The sequence below is a fragment of the Vipera ursinii genome, assembly GCF_947247035.1.
Source record: "Vipera ursinii genome assembly, chromosome: Z".
Lineage (NCBI taxonomy): Eukaryota > Metazoa > Chordata > Lepidosauria > Squamata > Viperidae > Vipera > Vipera ursinii.
In genome coordinates this window covers 17,410,517-17,430,721 of record NC_139517.1, presented here as the reverse complement: position 1 = coordinate 17,430,721, position 20,205 = coordinate 17,410,517, and the positions used below count along the sequence as shown (strand labels likewise).

Below are 20,205 nucleotides of genomic sequence, written 5' to 3'. Positions count from 1 at the left end.
GCTGAGCTTGTCAATCAGAAGATCGGCAGTTTGGCAGGTCGAATCCCGAGTGCCGCGTAGCACAGTGAGCGCCTGTTACTCGTCCCAGCTTCTGCCAACCTAGCAGTTCGAAAGCACGTAAAAATGCAAGTAGAAAAATAGGGACCACTACAGTGGGAAGGTAACAGCGTTCTGTGCGCCTTTGGCGTCTAGTCATGCTGGCCACATGACCACAGAGACATCCTCGGACAAGCGCTGGCTCTTTGGCTTTGAAACGGAGATGAGCACCGACCCCTAGAGTCGGAAACGACTAGCACGCATGTGCGGGGGAATCTTTACCTTTAATTATTCTCAATAAAATATTTATTACTGAAACGTATATTATTTGTATGTGATAATCAATATTTTAGAATGTTATCTTTCCATGTAGGTGCTATAGTATTTACCCTACTGAAGATCCACTAAATAATTGGTTCAATTACATTCATGACAAGCTATATTCTAGGTCTTCTACAAGTTATTTTCAAAGCTCTATGTGACTACACCAGCTTGGCTAGGTAGCTGCCCCTAGCTTACCTTCAATGAACTTGAAAAGTTAATCCACTGTAACCCGGTTAGCATTTGATGGGAAAATACAAGAACCTAACCAGGCCGAGAAGTTAAAAATATATCCTGGAAGAAGGCAGTAAGAAACTGCTACCATACTGTGTCAACAAAGCTAGGTGAACACACCCACAAAGTCACCATGAGCTGATGTTATTTCAGTTGAGTCTTTGCTTTTTGTGTGTATGAATGAGCAAACTAGAAAGGAAAATGATAGAAGTCCTTTGAGACGAACCATATGATTAGTGAGGAAGGGAATTATCAATTTATGATGAAGCTTTATTTCTTTCTTTAGCAGTCCAAAAAAGCTTTAAGACATTACCTGATCAGTCTTACGGTTGATAAGAATCCCCATAACCTTGCTGAAGAAGCTGGCCAACAGAGGATTGAGGATTCCACCAGTCTGAAGGAAGCCATAGAGACGTCGCAGGAGAGATTCATCCTCACCCAGTGCGTCGTTTATCTGTGTGACGTCTGATGTCAAGATCTCGCAAGAAACACTTGGATATCTAAAAACGGGCGATTGTTAAAAGCAGATGTAGACCAAACCCTGGTGCACAGCACAAATATCTCTCCCAAGCTTGACTACTGACTCAAAATGAAGAAGATGAAGAAAAATGATCTGCATTCCACTTGGCCATTCGAGACATAAAAGCTCAATATAAAAGAAAAAAATGAAAAAGAATAAAAGATAAAAATAAAATAATAATCCCCACATATGTGCATATATAAGAAAAAATAATAAAAGAAGCTAAATTGTTCTGGGACTTTGCAATTCAAACTAATAGGCACCTGCCTGGGGCAGGAGTAGGCAACCTCGGCTCTTTTGTGACTCGTGGACTTCAACTCCCAGAATTCCTGAGTCAGCATGGTTGGCTCAGGAATTCTGGGAGTTGAAGTCTATGAGTCATCAAAGAGCCAAGGTTGCCTACCCCTGTCCTAGACGTAGCAATTGTGCATAAGAAAGACAAAAAAGTCTCGATAGGGGGCATGGTAGTACCCAAAGACAGCAGAATACAAGCCAAAGAACTACAGAAGACAACAAGATAGAACCTGCAAACAGAAACAGAACAACTGTGGCAAAAGAAAACAAAGGTAGTATCAATAGTAACAGCGCTTGGGGTGTAATTTCAAAATAACTGGAGCACCACTTTTAACACCTGAGGCACTGACAAAATCACCATCAGTTAATTAGAAAAGGCAGCTTTACTCAGAACAGCTTATGTCCTGCTACAATATCTTTTAACACCATCAAAAATCCTCATTTGCCTATCCCAGGTGCCTGGGATGGGCAACGGGTAGATAAAAATGCCAAATCCAATCTGTACATTTGGCTGACTGTGTGAATAATAATAATAATAATAATAATAATAATAATAATAATAATAATAATAATAATAATAATAATAATAATAATTCCAAATGCAAAATACAGTAGAAATGAGACAGGGCAAGGCAAAGTGTTAATAAAAAATAAAAAACCAAGGCAAAGCAAATAACAACCAGACCTGGCAATGACCAAAAGCAGGAAAGAGAAGAAAGAGACAAGAGGTTCTAATTCAGGCTGCACAAGACCAAACCTTAAGGAAAAAATGTACAGGTAGTCTTTGACTAACAACAGTTTGTTTAGTGACCCTGCAAAGTTGCAACAGCACTGGGAAACAGTAACCTATGAGCATTTTTCACAGGACCATGGCAGCACTCCCATGGAGACACGATCACACGTCAGATGCTTGGCTACTGACTCATATTTTTTTATTTTATTTTAATTCCATTTATATCCCACCCTTCTCCGAAGACTCAGGGCGGCTTACAAGCTTAGCAGTAGCCTTCATTCTATGTATATGCCTGCTTATTAGGGCTTTCACACACACCCCAAGCGGCATTATTACAAAGTCAGCTTAATTGCCCCCAACAATCTGGGTCCTCATTTTACCTACCTCGGAAGGATGGAAGGCTGAGTCAACCTTGAGCCTGGTGGGACGCGAACCTGCACTAATTGCAGGCAGCTGGTGTTACTTAAGGAGGCATTAGCCCACTGCTCCACCAAGGCTCTTTATATTTATGACGGTTGCAGAGTTCCTGGGGTCATGTGATCCCCTTTTGTGACCTTCTGACAACCAAAGTCAATGGGGAAGCCAGATTCACTTTACAGTCGTGTTAATTAATTTAACAACTGCAGTGACTCGCTTAACAACTGTAGCAAGAAAAGTTGCAAATTGGGGCAAAACCCATTTAACAGATCTCTCTCACTTAGCAACAGAAATTTTGGGCTCAACTGTGGTTGTAAATTGAGAATTACCTATATACAAAGCCAGAATTGAGAAGACAGCAACAGGAAGGAAATGCCGCCTCTACAACTGCTAATCAGGGCCACCTGATTAGCTGCTGCAAGAAGATCACACAGTCTGACAAAAACAACAGCAGGACAAGTAGCAACAATCTTGCGTTGGAATATTTGAAAGAAATGCCATTTGTCTGCAAGCAAGAATTGGTGGGATTACAAAATAGACAAAGGAATAGAAAATGAAGAAACTAAAGTGCTCTGGGATTTTAGAATTCAAACAAGTAAGTGCCTGCCACATAACACCCCCAAACTTAACAATTGTTGATAAAATAAGACCAAAAAAAGTCTGGATAGTGGACAATGCAGTATCTGGAGTAAGCAGAATAGAAGAGAAAGAACTAAGGAGCATAGCAAAATACAAAGGAGAAGAAGGACGGCTGTGGCAAAAGAAAGCAAAAATAGTACCAATAGTAAAAAGTTTGTAATATTTGCTTTGGGTGGAATCCCAGAACAATGAGAGCATCACTTGAACACCATCAGCACTGGCAAATTTCTCCATCCGTCAATTGCGAAAGGCAGCTTTACGTGGAACTGCCTGCATTCTGTGACGACACTTTTAATATTATTAAACTGCAACGCCTACCTATCTCAGGTCCTTGGGAAGGACTCCAATAGCTGGATAAAAATACCAGTCTAATCATCTGGCTGTGCGATCAATCACAATAACGGATGCCATACCAAGAAATCTTGTTTGGCACTTGAAAAACCTGCGTGTTGACAAAACTTCCATCTGTCAATTGCAAAAGGCTGCTTGGCTCCATATATATACTATGCCAACACATTACGACATCCTAGGATAGTGATGGCGAACCTTTTAGAGACCGAGTGCCCAACCTGCAACCCAAAACCCATTTATGTATCGTTGGGTGCCGGGTGGGCATGGCCCATTGGATGGGTGTGGCCAATTGGGTGGGCGTGGCTACGGTGGTAACGGCAGACTGGGTGGGACTAAAAAGTTCAATCAAACAATTTCAACTTTGCGAGATCTTTTTTTTCCCCGTGATAAGATGAAATTGATTGATTGAACTTTTTTTTTTTGCACACGGCAGTGGAGGCCTAAAGCAAAAAGGTTTTATAAAACCCAGCTAGGACTGGGGCGACGGCGCGCATGCTCACAGAGAGGGCTCTGCATGCCACCTGTGGCATGCGTGCAATAGGTTCGCCACCACGGTCCTAGGATCTTGAGGAAAACTTAATGCATATAAAAGCCAACACCAGCTAAAGAACTGGCAACTGTGGCTTTACATGTTTATGTATATAATAATTGCTAGGTGGATAAAAATGAGAAATCCAATCTAAACATCTGTCTGACTGTGCAACCATACACATTAAACTTGTATGCCACCCAATTCTGAAAGACTCTTGTCATGAAAATCCAAAGAGTACACAATAGAGGATTCATACATAATTTTGCTGTTGAATTAAGGAGCTATGCTTATTTTCTGCTGCTGTGCTATTTTAGTGCTTACTCATTCAAGGCATGATTAGAACAACCATGGGTAGAAAGGCTGATGGAGGTCCTACACAACCCAGGCAACTGTCCATAATTTCTAGAATTATCTAGTTATTCTGTATACTGTACTTCTGCTAGGATCACTGAGTTGGTGATTCAGTAACCATCTATGGCAGGGGTGTCAAACTGCCAGTCTTTGGGCCGGACCCATCATCAGGAAACCGCGCCCACCCCATCGCTGGCAATGGAGAAAAAGCTTTGATACGTTGCACAACATCACGTGATGTCGCAAGTTTGACATGTTGGATCTGTGGCATCTGGGATCTTTTTCTCACTCAGACCAATTCAGTTTAAATTCAAATTATGTTTTCCAGATTGCTGCTACATAACTCTCCTTCTGTACATATTGAACCCCATTGCTTTGGTTTGTTAACTGTTGCACACAGCATCCCCCCCCCCAATTTACACACAGAACATGGTTAAGCAGAAGGTTTGACCACTGACCTATTATTTTCCACACTGGCTTTGTTCACAAGTTACAGCTGAATGAATAATCTGCCCCTCCAGACAACTAACCAATCTCCGTATGCTAGTAGCACATGACAGCGGGTAATTTGATGAGTTCAGTAGAAATATATTCTGTTTTTCCAGCTATCATTTCATTGCCCACTTCATGGCATGTTACAGGTGGGAGGGGAGGAGTCTAGAGTAGCATCGAGCGCAAGGCTGCTATGGACAGGAACATACCCATCCCCACTCATTTATGCTCTTTTATACCTTCTTGCGCAATCACGATGTGGGGGTGAAAACCAGAACATCTAGTACTTAGAACAGCCCCATTTTTACAGGCAGCTTTGAGGACAATACTCCAGTTAAACACGCTACCTCCCCCTCCGTGCCCACTAGCTAAGTATTTGTGTGGAGAGGATGCAAAAATATGACTCTCCGCAGAAGAACTGGGGAAGAGTCTAACACACAAATCTCCCTGGTTCTGGACACTTTGAAGAACTGAATTCTATCAGCAGAAGTCTCATGTGTTCATGCCTCTCCTTGAGGTCTGAAGATCTACTTACTTATAGCGCACTCTTTCATCCACATCTCCAGGGGGTTCCTCAGTCACACAGGTGACTAGAGTTTCCATATGTTCTGGCTGTACCAGGAAGTCCACAAGCTTTCGGTTGACCACCTTGCATTCTTGCAACACATCTTCCTCATCCAAAAGTTCAAAGAGGGTCACATTCCCACGCTCCAAAAGTGTGTCGATATGAGAAGTTGTGTGGAGATCAAACTTCCAGAACATGGCTTCCTAAAGAAAGTGAAGGAAGAATAAAAGCCATCACTAAAAGGAGAAGAGTAGGTGGATGTGTGCACACGTTATAATTGTTCCAATGTACATACATTTTCATCCACATTAAACGAGTCTTTCCAAATAAAATTGTACAAGAGCTTTTTCAACTACAAAGAGTATTTCTGTATGAAGGGCCAAAGCACAAAGCTTCTTCTGTTTAAAAACTACATTATGGATCCAGACTAGGAGGAAGAACAAAAGGCCACAGCTGAAAATACTAGCTAATATTGAGGAATTATGAGCTTGCTATAAAGGGGGAGGGAGGGAGAAGTTTAGGTTTATTTAGGAAAAATTAAGACATGGAATAAATGGTGAGCATATCCAGATTTAAGGGTGTAAAGGCACATAACAATAATTTTAGGAATTAGGAGTTTCACAAACTTAGTAGACCCCAACAAAGTAGCATCAAATCCACGTTTGATTAAATACTAATATAATCCACACATGAAACAAAAAAATCAGTTATACAAGAAGGAAGGCAATCCTGCCAAGAGTGATGAAAACAATCCTGCAGATTACTGTCAGTGGAGCAGGATCAATAGGATGTATTGGAGCAATTGCAAGCTTTTGGAGAGTTGTAATCTGAGTATTTTAACAAGGATGTTAGTAAAGTTAGGTAGAACTGGTATGGAAAGCTATTATCAGAAATGTGTAATCGAGTTTCCAATCAATGTGAAATGACTTTACTGAGACTGATCATTCTAGAGAGGCTATTTGTACAGATTAATTATATGGTTGTTTGTACCAATTATTCTACAATTGAGTTGTCCAACTTAGTTCAATGCTCCAAAACGTACACTAACGTAACCTCCTTAACCTCAACAAAACAACTATCCTAAGGAGATTATAGGAAATGCATTAACTTCAGTAGCAAAAATTCCAATGTGTTCTAATCCAAATAATATGCTCCTAATTAGAAGAATTTAGGGACACGATGGCTCAGTGGGTTAGGACGCTGAGCTTGTCGATCAGAAGATCGGCAGTTTGGCGGGTCGAATCCCGAGTGCCGCGTAGCAGAGTGAGCACCTGTTACTCGTCCCAGCTTCTGCCAACCCAGCAGTTCGAAAGCACATAAAAATGCAAGTAGAAAAATAGGGACCACTCCGGTGGGAAGGTAACAGCGTTCCATGCACCTTTGGCGTCTAATCATGCAGGCCACATGGCCACGGAGACGTCCTCGGACAAACGCTGGCTCTTCAGCTTTGAAACGGAGATGAGCACCAGCCCCTAGAGTCAGAAATGACTAGCACGCATGTGCAGGGGAACCTTTACCTTTTTAATTAGAAGAATTTAGTATACAAAACACACTGGAATTTATACAACAATGTACCTCTTGCAGTTGGTATAATTTGATTTTGTATTAGGATACTGTTTTTTTTAATTGAAAAGTTTTACGATACATTTTTAAATACAAAACCCCTCCCCTCCCCTCTCCCCAAACCTCCCCAACTCTCCCCTCCCCTCCCCCCTCCCGACTTCCCAGAGCTAAATACAGGGTATAAAAATAATCAAACATAATCTAAAATATGCAAACAACAATAAAATATTAAATTCTATCGCACTTTAACTCTTAATAAGATAACTACAAGCTAGTTATACATCATATAAATCCACTACTTATTCAAATGCTAAGTGAAACTTTTTAGTCCCATATTTATTCTGGATATAATCAATCCATCTTCACTCCACAATATATCTCTGTTGCGATTGGTCTTTCAAATACGCTGAAATCTGCCATTTCCGCCAAATTGGATACTGTTCATTTGGTGCCTTTCCACAAGAGAATCTACAGAGGTACCAATATTGCAAGGTAGGTGGAATATCTGCACGGTTCATGTGTGAAGATATATAGATTGGTGTAGCAATCTCATATGGGCATCGAAGTAAATAGAGTTGTTTAAAGTCACAAGCAGGGGCATATAAATCATGCAGCTGTGATTTTTTGAGAGCTACAGTTCCCAAATCACACTGAGAAACCAGTTCATTCTTGACGTTCCCAGGAACTGATCAGTCTACTCAGAACTTAGCTGTTGTTTTTTGTTGAAAGAACTACTTGCCTCAGGGCTTGGCGCTTTTTGACATGTCACTCTCTCTGCAGAATTACTGCAATCCATTATTGCAATCCATCATGTTAAAGAACAGCCGACTGGGCAATTTTTCCTCCCTTCTTCTCAAACCATGCTTAGGACAAAAGTGGATCCTCAGTCGCATTACAAACTGCAAGCTTAATCAAGAAGATGAGAATAAATGTGGCAGAACAACAGTACAACTGAATTTGCCTATAAGTAAGGCATCGGTCTTCTCTCTCTTTCTCTCTCTCTTCTCCACTCCACCCCCCTCCCCTGCATTGGGTAAACTTTGGTGAGTGAGATAGATCACATTTATGTTTGCAAGGTTCCCTAGCCACCGCTGTAATGCTGTAATTCGAAGTGGCAAAGGTTCTCTGTACCGCTGAGGTGGGGAAGAGAAGGAAAGAAACCTAGAGAAAAACAAACAGTAACTTGGTGACGCCCCGCTTCCCTTTTCAACCTTGTTGCCACCACAACTGTAAAGGCCAGAAGTTTTCATCCGGTATCCAGGCAACCTCTATACAAGACTTGTGCAATACAGCAGAGCAGTTTTCAGAAAGTACGAACGAACGTAGAAGGGCAGGAAATGAAAGGAGGGAGGAAAAAAAGTAAAGACGGGATCTGTGAAGTGGTGTGTGCTGTATTTTACCGCGCCTAAGCTTCGGCATTTTCGCACCCAGAGAAACCGTTTTTGTGATACTGTTTAAAAAGATTTGCTTTAGCTTAGAACAAACACACAAGCTAAGCAAATGGCTGATATACAAATAAAAACATTGTCCAGATTAGAACGATAATGAAAACAGCAAAAACAGCTTTGCAAGGCAATCTTACGTACAGGCAGTCCTTAACTTATAAGCATACACTTAACAGTGGTTCAAAGTTATGACAGCCTTGGAAAAAAACTGCCCTAGAAGTTACAATCATTGCAGTACCTCTACGGTCATCTGGTCGCAAATCTGCCAGCTTGGTAACCAGCTCACTTTTACTACTGCTGCAGCATCTTGCAGTCGTGGAATTGCAGCTTGCGACCTTCCCAGCCAGCTTCCGACAAGCAGTGTCAACTGGGAAACAACTGCGCGATTCATTTCACAACTACATGATTTGTTTAACAGACAGAGTGGTTTGGTTAGTGACTGCAGGGAAACTGGTTTTAAGTTTGGATCCGGTCATGTCATGATTCGCTTAATGACCACATTGCTTAGTGATCAAAATTCTGCTCCCAGTTAGGACCACTTTATGCATGGCGTTTTGATTTTCTTAAGCATGTATTTAGTGATTTACACTATCATCTTCATATAGATTCAGATTCATGTAAAACCCAGAAAATATAAAACAATTTTAACACTCTTTCACAAGGCCCTGAAGACCTGGTTTTGCCAATGAGCCTGGGGAACCCAGAGTGGGATGGAGCTCATCGAGTTTACTTGTGTGTGTGTGTGTAATTGCTTTTACTCTGTTTATATTGGGTTGCCCTCTAGAAAACTGCAAGAGATGCACCATCTGGATCACAAGAGGCAAGGTATTCAATTATACAGGGGCATTTTGATGCCAGAGGACAGAGTATAGTAGTTTGAATTTCCAAGCAGCCGGCTCATGCTTGTAAAAACCCAGGTTTTCCCCAATTTGTTACAATTCCTAGTTTGAATAGCAGAGAAAACATATTATCTACCAGGAACCCTAAACCAATGATTTTTTTAAACAGCAGTGCAAAAAAAAAAGTTCTGAAATCAGTAGCCCAAACTCTTGTATCAAAGGGAATATTCTGGTCCTGAAAATGTAGTAATTCTAAAAGGCCAAATTTGATACTTGCTCAGAGGAGCTGGAAAGGAGCTCCATTAATTTAAGGCCAAAGCTGCTTATATGCAAGCCTCACATGTAACTTAACGAATAAGAGATTTGCTCTCTTAATTCCCACTTCATCACAGGCTTATTTGAAAATGAAAGCAAATGTTTAAAAATAAATCTTTTTGCAAAAATTGATTTAATGGTTTTCAGAAATCCCTAGTGATTTGCAAAATGGTTTTGAAAAATCCCCAGTGATTGCAAACAAAATGTCCTTTGACACCAGGGAGGAGATTAGGAGCAACTGCAGAGTTGAAGAGCAAAAGATTAATATACATTTTATGCAATTCAAATCCTTAAAAGATATTTAGAGCAGGAAAAGCATCACAATGGTGTAGAATCCTTTCTGTTGTTATGAGGTTAACAACCCACTTTTATTCAACCCACTGAATTGCTAGAAAGCTGTGGAGTTTAACATTATTAGATCTGGTATAAATGCACTGTTAACGTGGTGTGCTTTCAAAGTTATCTCCAACGTGGCTAGTACTATCCCATACTTTTTGTATAATTTTAATATCCTTTGAGGAGGCGGCATAATAAATTATCTAAATTTTTCTATATGTCCTGGGCTGTTCCACGTACACTGGCAGTGGCATGAAAACCATCAAACGGAAGCTGGTATTTAATTCTTCCTACTAAACAGTAATAGCAAGGAGGACCCCAAATTAAAGATTAGGAATGCAAGGAAAACAGTGGAGCAGAGAACCTTCTACTACTGAAACTACCTCACTATGTCTCAAGGAATACAGTGCTGTATTTTATTGGATTAACACAGGGATAGGCAACCTTGGCTCTTTTGCGACTCGTGGACTTCAACTCCCAGAATTCCTGAGCCAGCTATGCTGAGGGGAAAGAGAGTGTTTTCAAGCTGAGCCATGCTGGCTCAGGAATTCTGGGAGTTGAAGTCCACAAGTCGTAAAAGAGCCAAGGTTGCCTACCCCTGGATTAACATCTCTTGACACAACAGTTTATTCCGACTGAAAATGCTAATCTCCAGGATTTCCAGGAGAAATATTTGGAATTATTTTCAGTTCAGTCTGAACAAATAAATAAATAAATAAACTATATTCTTAAATTATATTTCTAACACTCCAGGTTTTATATAGGCCATTAGATCCAAATTCAGACTCAGATTTTTTTTTCTCTGCACCTTCATGATTTCTGTCTTGCCAGGGGGGTTCAGCTGAAGCCTGTTGGCCCCCATCCAGACACCTACAGCTGCCCCGGCACTGAGAAAAGGCAGCCACAGCATTGCTTGGATCACCAGGATGGAGATGTAAAGCCTATTGATGACATCTCATCCCACGGTGTCAGATGATCTTGCACAGTGCTTTCATGTAGATCAGACATGTCAAACACAAGGCCCGGGGGCCGGATGCGGCCCGCGAAGTGGTTTCATGGGGCCCGCGAAGCCATCCTGGAAACAGTGAGGGAACGGCCCCCACTGACTTGGCCCTGGCCCAGGGACCCTCCTCCTGCCAGAGACCCTCAGATCTGTCCCACTCCTGCCCAGGCCCCCATAGGCACCCTTGATGCCAACGATGTAGAGCTGGCCAGGCCCACCCAGTAGGCCATACGCACTCTAGCCATGCCCACCCAGTAGGCCATGCCCACCCGGCCCCCTGAGGGCAACCACAATGCTGATGCAGCCCTCAATGAAATTGAGTTTGACACCCCTGACGTAGATGCTAAAAAGGAACAGAGTACTAACCCTTTGGCAGCACACAAAGGAGTGGCTGTGGATTGGACCTCTCACTGTCTATTAACACCGATTGGGACTGGCCTTGGAGAAAAGAGCTGAACCCAGCACCATACTGTGCCACCCGGCCCCAAACCCCGCAGATGTCCCCCAAAGGATACCACGGTCGATGGTACTGAAAGAGTTCAATGTCTATGGAGATTCTCAGTCATCCAGGTCATAGTTATCCCAAAGATGCTTTTTCACAAGGCAACTGGACTTCCTTGTTTTTCTTTGAAGATGTTTCGCTTCTCATCCAAGGAGCTTCTTCAGCTCTGACTGGATGGTGAGGAATGGCTGACAAGAGTCAGCAGTCCGATCTGCATCTAAAAGACAAAGGCCACTCTTTCAAAGACAGCAAAGTCCACATTTTGGACAGAGAGGACCGCTGGCTTGAAAGAGGGGTCCAAGGGGCCATCTAGGTCAAAACTGAACAGCCCTCTCTCCACAGAGGGGGAGTGACCCGACATCATCTATCTCCAGTCTACAACACAGTCCTTTCAATAGTTCCAAGGCGGCTCCACACCCATTTGCACCACTCAGGTGACCCTGAAGACACAGATAAGCCTCCAGGTAGCTTTAACGGCTCACTAAAAGAATGCAAATGAATAGCTGTCTGCAGGAGTATAACTCTTTCCATTCCCCACCACCCAGTCAGAGCTGAAGAAGCTTCTTGGATGAGAAGCGCAGTGTCTTCAAAGAAAAACAAGAAAATCCAGTTGCCTCATGAAAAAGCACCTTTGGGACACTGAGAGGTCAAGGACAGCAAGGATGGATGGATGCACTACCCACATTCTGCTCTTGCCAAAGATCATCCATAAGTGCAACCAAGGCTGCTTCTGTACCACCAAAGTAGTTTCCACAACCAAAGTGATTATAATACAGTAAAACAAAATCTGTAGCAACAATAATGTTGCTACACTAATATACACCATTAACATTCGTAGTTATAATCGGCACATTTCCCTTCAATTATTTAAATGCATACACGAGTAATTTGATGAATTCAAATTGAAATTCAAACTCACTGAAAACAGCAATATTTTAATGATGGTCTCAAAGGGTTGAGGGTTAATCAATCTAGATCCAATTGTATAACAGATGACATGCACAGCTTATTATTTGTTTACAAATTGCCAAATTAAATTTCCAACTTTGTATTTAATTTCTAAGCAAAAATTATAAACACCTAATAGAGTTGCTTGACTGCGAGACAAGCAGCATGTACATTTAATAATTAAATAATAGATTTTTTTATTATAAGATTTTAAATCTTATTGATGCGATTGGGGATATGTCACAGCAGGTAAGTGGCATTTAGTTAACTTGGGGAGGCTGAATCTGAATAGTACTTAAGAGGAAGTCCACCAGGAAATGGAATGAGATGTCAAAACATATGCTAGAAGAAGACAATGACAAATCAATTTCTAATTACTGTGAATAAAACTACAGGAGATGTTAGCAGGTCTTGTTAGCAGGTCTTCAGCTCATCTAGAAGGAATCTTTACTTTTTTATGAATGGCAGGTTTCAAAATAAATATCTCCCACTGCCATATTATATAGAACATCACAAAGACAAGCTCTATCCATGGAGGTACTACCGGTAGAAGTACAAAAACAAAACTCTGCAAATAGTTTTCAATTGAAAGAAAATGTGATAAATCCACTCTGAATGATTCTAAACCAGCTTGGAGCATTTCAGGCATTTGCAAGGGCTCTAATTTAGGGAATATTTAAATAAAATATGAACTCATGTTTACAAACGCTAGAAATGGTCTAAATTAGAAAACACGCAAGACCAATATTTAAGACAAGTTCAAATAATTATTCCTGTCTGTTCTAGACTTATTTTCTTGATGTTCTGATTGATAAGTTAAAAAGACAGTAGCATTTTCATTTTAAAATGTGTTCAGCTTCTTTATCAATGCCATTGAAAGAAAACAGTTATCTAAAATATTTTATACCCCAGCAGTTCTTTGGTGGCTTACAAGTTCATGTTTAACTGCAACCACAAGATCATCAAATGTCAAATGTCCTTTCAAAGCAAAAAGGCAAGACTACCAGTATAAATTTAAAACTCATTAGAACCAAAGAAACCAGCTAGTCTGGTCATTATGCAAACAGGAAAGAATGTTCTATCATTACTCCTCTCTGATACAGCTACCAGTATTACTACCAGTATTACTACCAGGCAAGACAACTCTTTAAACATCTTAACCACCAGGCAAGGCTCAGATTATCATTTTGCAAGATTTCAAGATAACAGCTAGAACTTACCTGAAGCAACAACATAGTGCTGAAGTACTGACATCATTTAAAGCTTCACTGCATCAGTCAGTCACAGGAATGCAGTAAATTGAGAGGTCAGACTACTGTTTCTCAATCTTGGCAGCTTCCGAATGTATGGATTTCAAATCCTAGAATTCTCCAATCAATATAGCTATTGCTGAGGATTCTGGGAACTGAAGTCACTATATTTAAAAACTTATCAAGTTTGAGAAACACTAGGTTAAACTAAGGATCTTTTTCAATACATCTGAGGAATCAGCAAAACCTAAAAAAATGGCAGAATTGGGGTAAAGAGCGAGAACAATAAAGAATTTTAAACTAAGGCATTGTTTGTTACAGATAATGCAAATAGTCATGCATTTTAATAGAAAAGTCTGTACTATATTTTTCTCAATTCAACTCTTTTTATTGTAAGCGCTACTTACTGTTATAACTTTAACTTCTTTTCAAAGAACTTATTTTTTAAAAAAAACTTGATAAAAATAATAAAAACTGCAGTTTAGGAATTATGGAGAGCTTCTGTAATTCTTCTGCATATGCTTACAGGGAAAAGGGTAAGAGAAAACTCCAGCTTAGAATGTTAGTAACTTCTCTGTTTCTGGAGAACAGCACAAATCCTTAATCTTCACTTGCCTGGGTTCATTCCCTGCGTTCAGCTTTAAGTACAGTAGTTTTGCCTGCTGCAATGTGTGAACTCTCAAGATTTTGAGAAAAGATCCACATGCTACTGATACAAATGACTTCTCTATTAAACTAATCAATTTTGGGATATACACAGCAATGCAACAAATAAATGCAAGCAAATAAGACAGTTATCCAAATACGTTGCCAATAAAAATTGTCCCAAAGTTTGATTAGAATTCTCATCTCACTAGTAACTCCCTGATCTTCAAAATACATTTAATCAAACCCAGAGATGGCTAAATTGACTTCTTTGATTAAAGAAAAAAACACAACTACTTTTGTTTCTACTTCTGCACTTTGTGCTTGAGGTGGAAAAAATGAAATTTTGGTTTTGGCTTTTACTGATTAGATAGATTTGTTATAGAAATGGCTAGTTTATACTATTAAGTAAAAAGTTGAGGTTTGATGTTATCTTATTCTACTAAAACCAGAGTCGGAAGTCAACACCTTTTCTTTTCACCTTCTTTTCTATACTTTTCCCTTCCCCTTTCCTCCTATTATTTGCTTTTATATTTTTTGTATTTTATATTATCCACTAATAAATATAAAAAAATAAATAAAACACATTTAATCAAACTGACATGGTATTCGGTTTAAAATGTACTATATTATGTGCTGAGATTTAGATTCAAGCTTCTGTCATTATACCTCAGTGCTAAAAAGCATTTTATATTTTTCTGTTTTGTACAAGATGGAGTTTGAATACTATCCTACAGTGTCTAGGTATCAGCCAACAAAACTAACTCAATCAGAAATACTAAAATACACTATGCAAGCAAAAGAGCTTTTGTACAAGCTTAAGTTTTGTACGTCATTCTCCAACTGCATGTTTCATTCTGAAAAAGAAAGCAAAGCAGGAGTGTCTAAGGTGTGGCATGGTAGAGAACTGAGCTAGTTTAAAAGCTTTGCTGAATTGATTAGCATTTTTCAAAAGACTTTTTCCAGCTACAGTAGCCAGATAATGCCTTTTAAAATTAAATATGGTCAAGATTTTGGAAAACCAAATAATGAACTTAAAAGCTTCTATTTTTAAAAACTTTATTTACAAGAAATAGAAGCAAATCATGACTCACAAAACTGCATGATGGGCAACATGGTCTTAAAATATATACATGTATGCACAATTACACTTAATACTGCAATAAGCAACCTGATATCTCCAGATACTCTCCATAAACCACAACCATCCTGTCCAGCAGTTCCAAAGGTGCTTTTTCAAAAGGCAACTGGGCTTTCTTTTTCTCTGAAGACGTTTCGCTTCTTATCCAAGAAGCTTCTTCAGTTCTTCAGAATTCATTTGAATGCCATTAATAATTTCACAGTGGTTTTGCTAATATTCACCCACAACTAAACAAGTTCCAAATAACCCTCCATCCCCTTCCCTCTCTTATTAGCAGGATCAGTCAGGGTCACTTGCACAACTTCACTGGAACTTGGCCACTTAGTCACAATCTCTTAATGAGCTCTTTGTAAGTAACAGGCCCCAAGGCCTGTCAGCATGATCATAAAAACAGGCACCAAAGTTCAGATGAGGTAAAAGTGAAAGCAATTTGTACTGGTTTCAAATTTACCACACTCTGAAGCAGTCATGCAACATGACAGTTAAAGAACTATATGACTGGTCATACGTAAATCTCTGAACAGTCTGTCAAAAAACTAGGATGTGTGCAGAATTCTAAAGTAGAACAGGCAGAAAGAATAGTGAGAATTGAAAAAGAACTGAGATCACGTACAAATGGGCAAACTATGGCTCTTACCATGTATGGACTCCCTGTCACGATCAGGATGATTACAAGAGTGGGGAACCTGTTGCCTCTGGTTTAATTTCATGCTGCCTTCCAGATGCTGAAGGACTTCCCTTGCTTTTTAGATGATTCTCTTGGGAACTGCACAGAGGAAACTTTGTTTTCTTCTGTGCAATGAAATGTACCAATGCTTGACTCTGCCCACAGCTGACTTGGCTGTATTTCACCATTCAGTGGAGGGATTTTCCCCATGTTTTTTTTTTTAAAAACATTCATAGAAGTGGGGTTCCCTCATCATATGGTTGTAGGCTAAATCTGGTGATATAAAGATAATGGTCAATATTGACCAAAATTCTGAGAAAAACAAGAGGCAGGGCAAATGGAAAAGACAGCATTTAGTCTACTAATAGGACTAACAAGTATCTACAGCATTAGAACAAAAGTTTCATCCTTGGTAGGACTCAAATTATGAAACTCCTTTCCCAGCCATTTTCAGCTGGCATTTTTATGATAGCTTCTGGGCATCAAGTGAGGCCCATCCATTTTTAATAATATTTCCTTGCCCTGGATTGACCATGGTGCTCTCTAATTCAATAGTTTATGGTTTCATCTTTTTCTGAGCTGTCATTTTTTTAACGCAATGCTTTTTAATCCGTTTTATTTAGAAGGACTTCAAGGCATTTGTTAAAAAGGAGGGATGCATTAGATTAACTAAATGAACCTGGGCAGGACTTATTGCTAAACATTTACAGGGCCTACTGAGGCCAATATCTCAAATCATCTACAAGAATACTTATCACCAGTAGATATTCTCTTTCTTTCACATCACAATTGTAATTAGTATTATCCTATTTCATACTGATATATGTATTTATTTATTTGGTCAACTCAAGGTGGTGAACTCCTATTTTCCTTACAAAAAGGAAAGCTGAGAGAATGCCTAAAGCAGACATGTCAAACACAAGGCCTGGGGGCCAAATCCGGCCCGCCTAGTGGTTTCATGCGGCCCGGAAAGCCATCCTGGAAACAGTGAGGGAACGGCCCCCACTGCCTTGGCCCTGGCCCAGAGACCCTCCTCCTGCCAGAGACCCTCAGATCTGTCCCACTCCTGCCCAGGCCCCCATAGGCACCCTTGATGCGAACGATGTAGAGCTGGCCATGCCCACCCAGTAGGCCACACCCACCCTGGCCATACCCACCCGGCCCCCTGAGGGCAACCGCAATGCTGATGCGGCCCTCAATGAAATTGAGTTTGACACCCCTGGCCTAAAGTCACCCAACTGGGCTTCAAGTCTAAGGGAGCCCTAGAAGTCACTGTCATCTGGTTTCTAGGCCAGCAACATATCTACCTCATTACCATATTTAATTCCCCCTTTCTCACCTACACTATTACAACATTTTACATTTTGGTTTCAAGACTTTTTATCCTCTCCACCTGAGACATTCCATACGCACACAAAAGTAGTGTGAACATAAAAAGAAATCATGAAGACCGTTGACCACACACAGGATGCTAAAAGGCTATAACAAGCAATGCACACAGTATATCAATACCAGAGAGCAGTTTCAGAGCTAGAGGGATATAACCTTTCAACAGGAACTCTTGCCCAGCCGCAACTAACGATTTCTCAGAACAAAAGAAGAATTGAAGAGCCAATGAGAAAACGGCTAAAAATGAGATTGGTGTGTTTGAAAGGTTCAACTGAACACCTACACCAAAGATCTAAGACAGATATGTGCAGCTCTATTGACCTTGTGCAAATGCGGTTCAACTCTTTGGGAGGTACTGCCATGCTATTCTGCTCTATTTTTACCAAGTATACTGCCCAGCATACTTCATCTGTTTCAGTCCAGCTATGAAGTGGGCACACATGTCATGTTCTTACTCAAACTATTTACAAGTATGCTCAGAGAATTATAGCCCAAGGTGTACTAGGGCCAAGATCACCATTTTCCCCTCAAAAAGAGCAACAAACTTGCCAAATTCTCTAATAGGAAGCTTATACTTCAGAATATGAAACAAAACAAAACAAAACAAAACAAAAAAGCATTTAACAATATAGGAGGAAGAATCTTACCCTCTCAAATGGTCAAATAATGGTGTTGGCAATACCTAGAGGGCCTCATAGTACAACAAATATGCTAAGAGGCATAGAAAATCTAATAGTTGTAGATCCTTTCCAAGAGAAAATTCAACAGCTTTAGAAATGAGATCAAAATAAGTAATCCACAAACATTTATACTTGTTTACAACATACTGGTATATTTATGTTAACTACTTTAGGGACCCTAGCAACACTGCAAGAGGAAACTTGTTTTCTTCCAAATTGCAAAACATTTCCCAGATTGTTTGTTGGGAAACTTTACTACTTTTTTTTTAAATCCATTTGCCATTGGGAAATGATGAGCAAGCAGATTGCATCCCAATTCCAGAGAAAGGAATGGAGATAATTTGAGCTGTTAAACTATCATAGTTGCTGCCATTCGCAGTTTTAAATTAACAGGAAGTCTGGAAATTATTTAGCTCTCTGTGGCCAAAGTGGAGAAATGAGAGCCAAATGAGAATTTCAAAGGAGGAAAGGCAGACAGGAGGTAATGTTGGTTACCATAGCTTAAACACACATTGTTGGGAGCATTAGGTTATGAAGCACACATTCCCTCCTTCTGCCAGGGAAAAAATATTACCAGGCTTTCTTTACCTCTACAGGTCAGCTAATACATGTGGATTCCTATTAAGTCACTAGTAGCAACCAGACTAGTATTTATTGGCAAGCCCTTGAGTTCACCAAGTTACTGCATCAATTGTTACCTTTTAGCAAACTACATTTTAAAGGAATGCATGCTTTACTGATTCTTCAGATATATGCGTATCTTCATAAAGTTATTACTCCCCGGGTTTGTCAATTTCATTACTCCTAGTGGTTACACACTAAGAACTTACTCTTATTCAAAAACTACCCTTATTTATTCATTCATCAGTCTAGCCCTGAATACTCAATTCTTATATTTGGAACAGAGGGTATTCCCCCACCCCCAAGGCCATTTGTTAACCTGGAAAGTACAGTACCAGTACTTAAGTTTTTGAATAGCAAAACGAATCCGCTAATCTCTCAAGCTCTGCTTTCCTTTGCTGCTACAGAGCTGTACTTTATGCTAGTAACCTACATTCTGCAATGCATTCCTTTTCCAAGAAAGCCAAAGCTTAGTCTATATTTATACTGTAGATTTTCTAAATTTCAAAGGCCAAAAAAGAGAGACAGAGAGCCAGGAATCTGAGCCCCCATAGTAATGCAAGGCAAAGATAAGTGGTAATTTCAGCTTGGAGAAATCCATGCTATGCAGTCAAACTAAGGCTCTCTTACCAAGTGAGCTAATTCTATTTTCTCCGGGAGAAAAGCCTTTCAATCTTCCATAAAAAAAAAAAAATAGATGCTATAATTTTTCCCCATATGTCATGGAAAAGTCATTTGAACTTTGCAATATGAACCAGGGTCTCCTTTCCCTGGAGCTGCATATAAATTTATTATGGAGCAGTAAAGCTCTTCCTTTGAGGTTATTTACTGTAGCAGAATTCCTCATATCTAGTCTGTGTGCAGAAAGATAATATTCTCTCTGCTCAATCAAGTACAAGAAACGCACGACTCCTTCAAACCAATGCTTCTATAGAAAACAAGTGAGGAATTGAAATACCTGGCTATCTGGTCAAAAAAAAAATCAGAAGAAAAGCTTTGTTCAAATGTCAAGTCTTTCATTTCAATTGCTTCCTTATGTGCTGATTGTAGCAGTGGGGTTAACTTTATGCCTCTTCTTGCCAAAACTGTCAAAACAATCTGCAGCTGTATACTTCCTAGATTTAACTAGGATAGCCAAAGCAGCTTGAATCATTAGAATAGGACAAACTATACATAATAACAATCTCTATGGCTCACTTTTGTTTGGCGCTCTTTCAGATAAGATTTACACTTTCTTCAAGTTTAAACAAGACACATCAGACAGCCTGCTGTGATTCCTTTCTTTTCCTTAACAGCAGACAGATCAATGGAAAAGAGGAGTTGCCATCACTGATCACTTTGTCTATATTTTAATGTCCCCAATGGACAGTAGCCAA

At 40.0% G+C, this 20,205-nt stretch overlaps 1 protein-coding gene across 11 annotated transcripts in view; it reads right to left on the bottom strand.

Moving 5' to 3' along the window:
* The window catches only part of PPP6R1 (protein phosphatase 6 regulatory subunit 1), a 62,854-nt gene that overhangs the window by 39,344 nt on the left and 3,305 nt on the right, over positions 1-20,205 (bottom strand). The window contains exons 1-3 of one of the 11 annotated variants that reach the window (XR_014494121.1): positions 7,784-8,216; positions 5,456-5,684; positions 905-1,091 (exon numbers count right to left, since the gene is read on the bottom strand). Coding sequence is in view for 6 of the 11 variants with exons in the window: in XM_083376557.1 (XP_083232683.1) it covers positions 905-1,091; positions 5,456-5,684; positions 7,784-7,844 (477 nt within the window). In the remaining 5 variants the exon portion in view is untranslated. Of the gene's footprint in view, positions 1-904; positions 1,092-5,455; positions 5,689-7,783; positions 8,217-20,205 lie in introns of those variants that run through there. The other 10 variants (XR_014494122.1, XR_014494123.1, XR_014494124.1 and 7 more) reach the window with 10 other exon arrangements.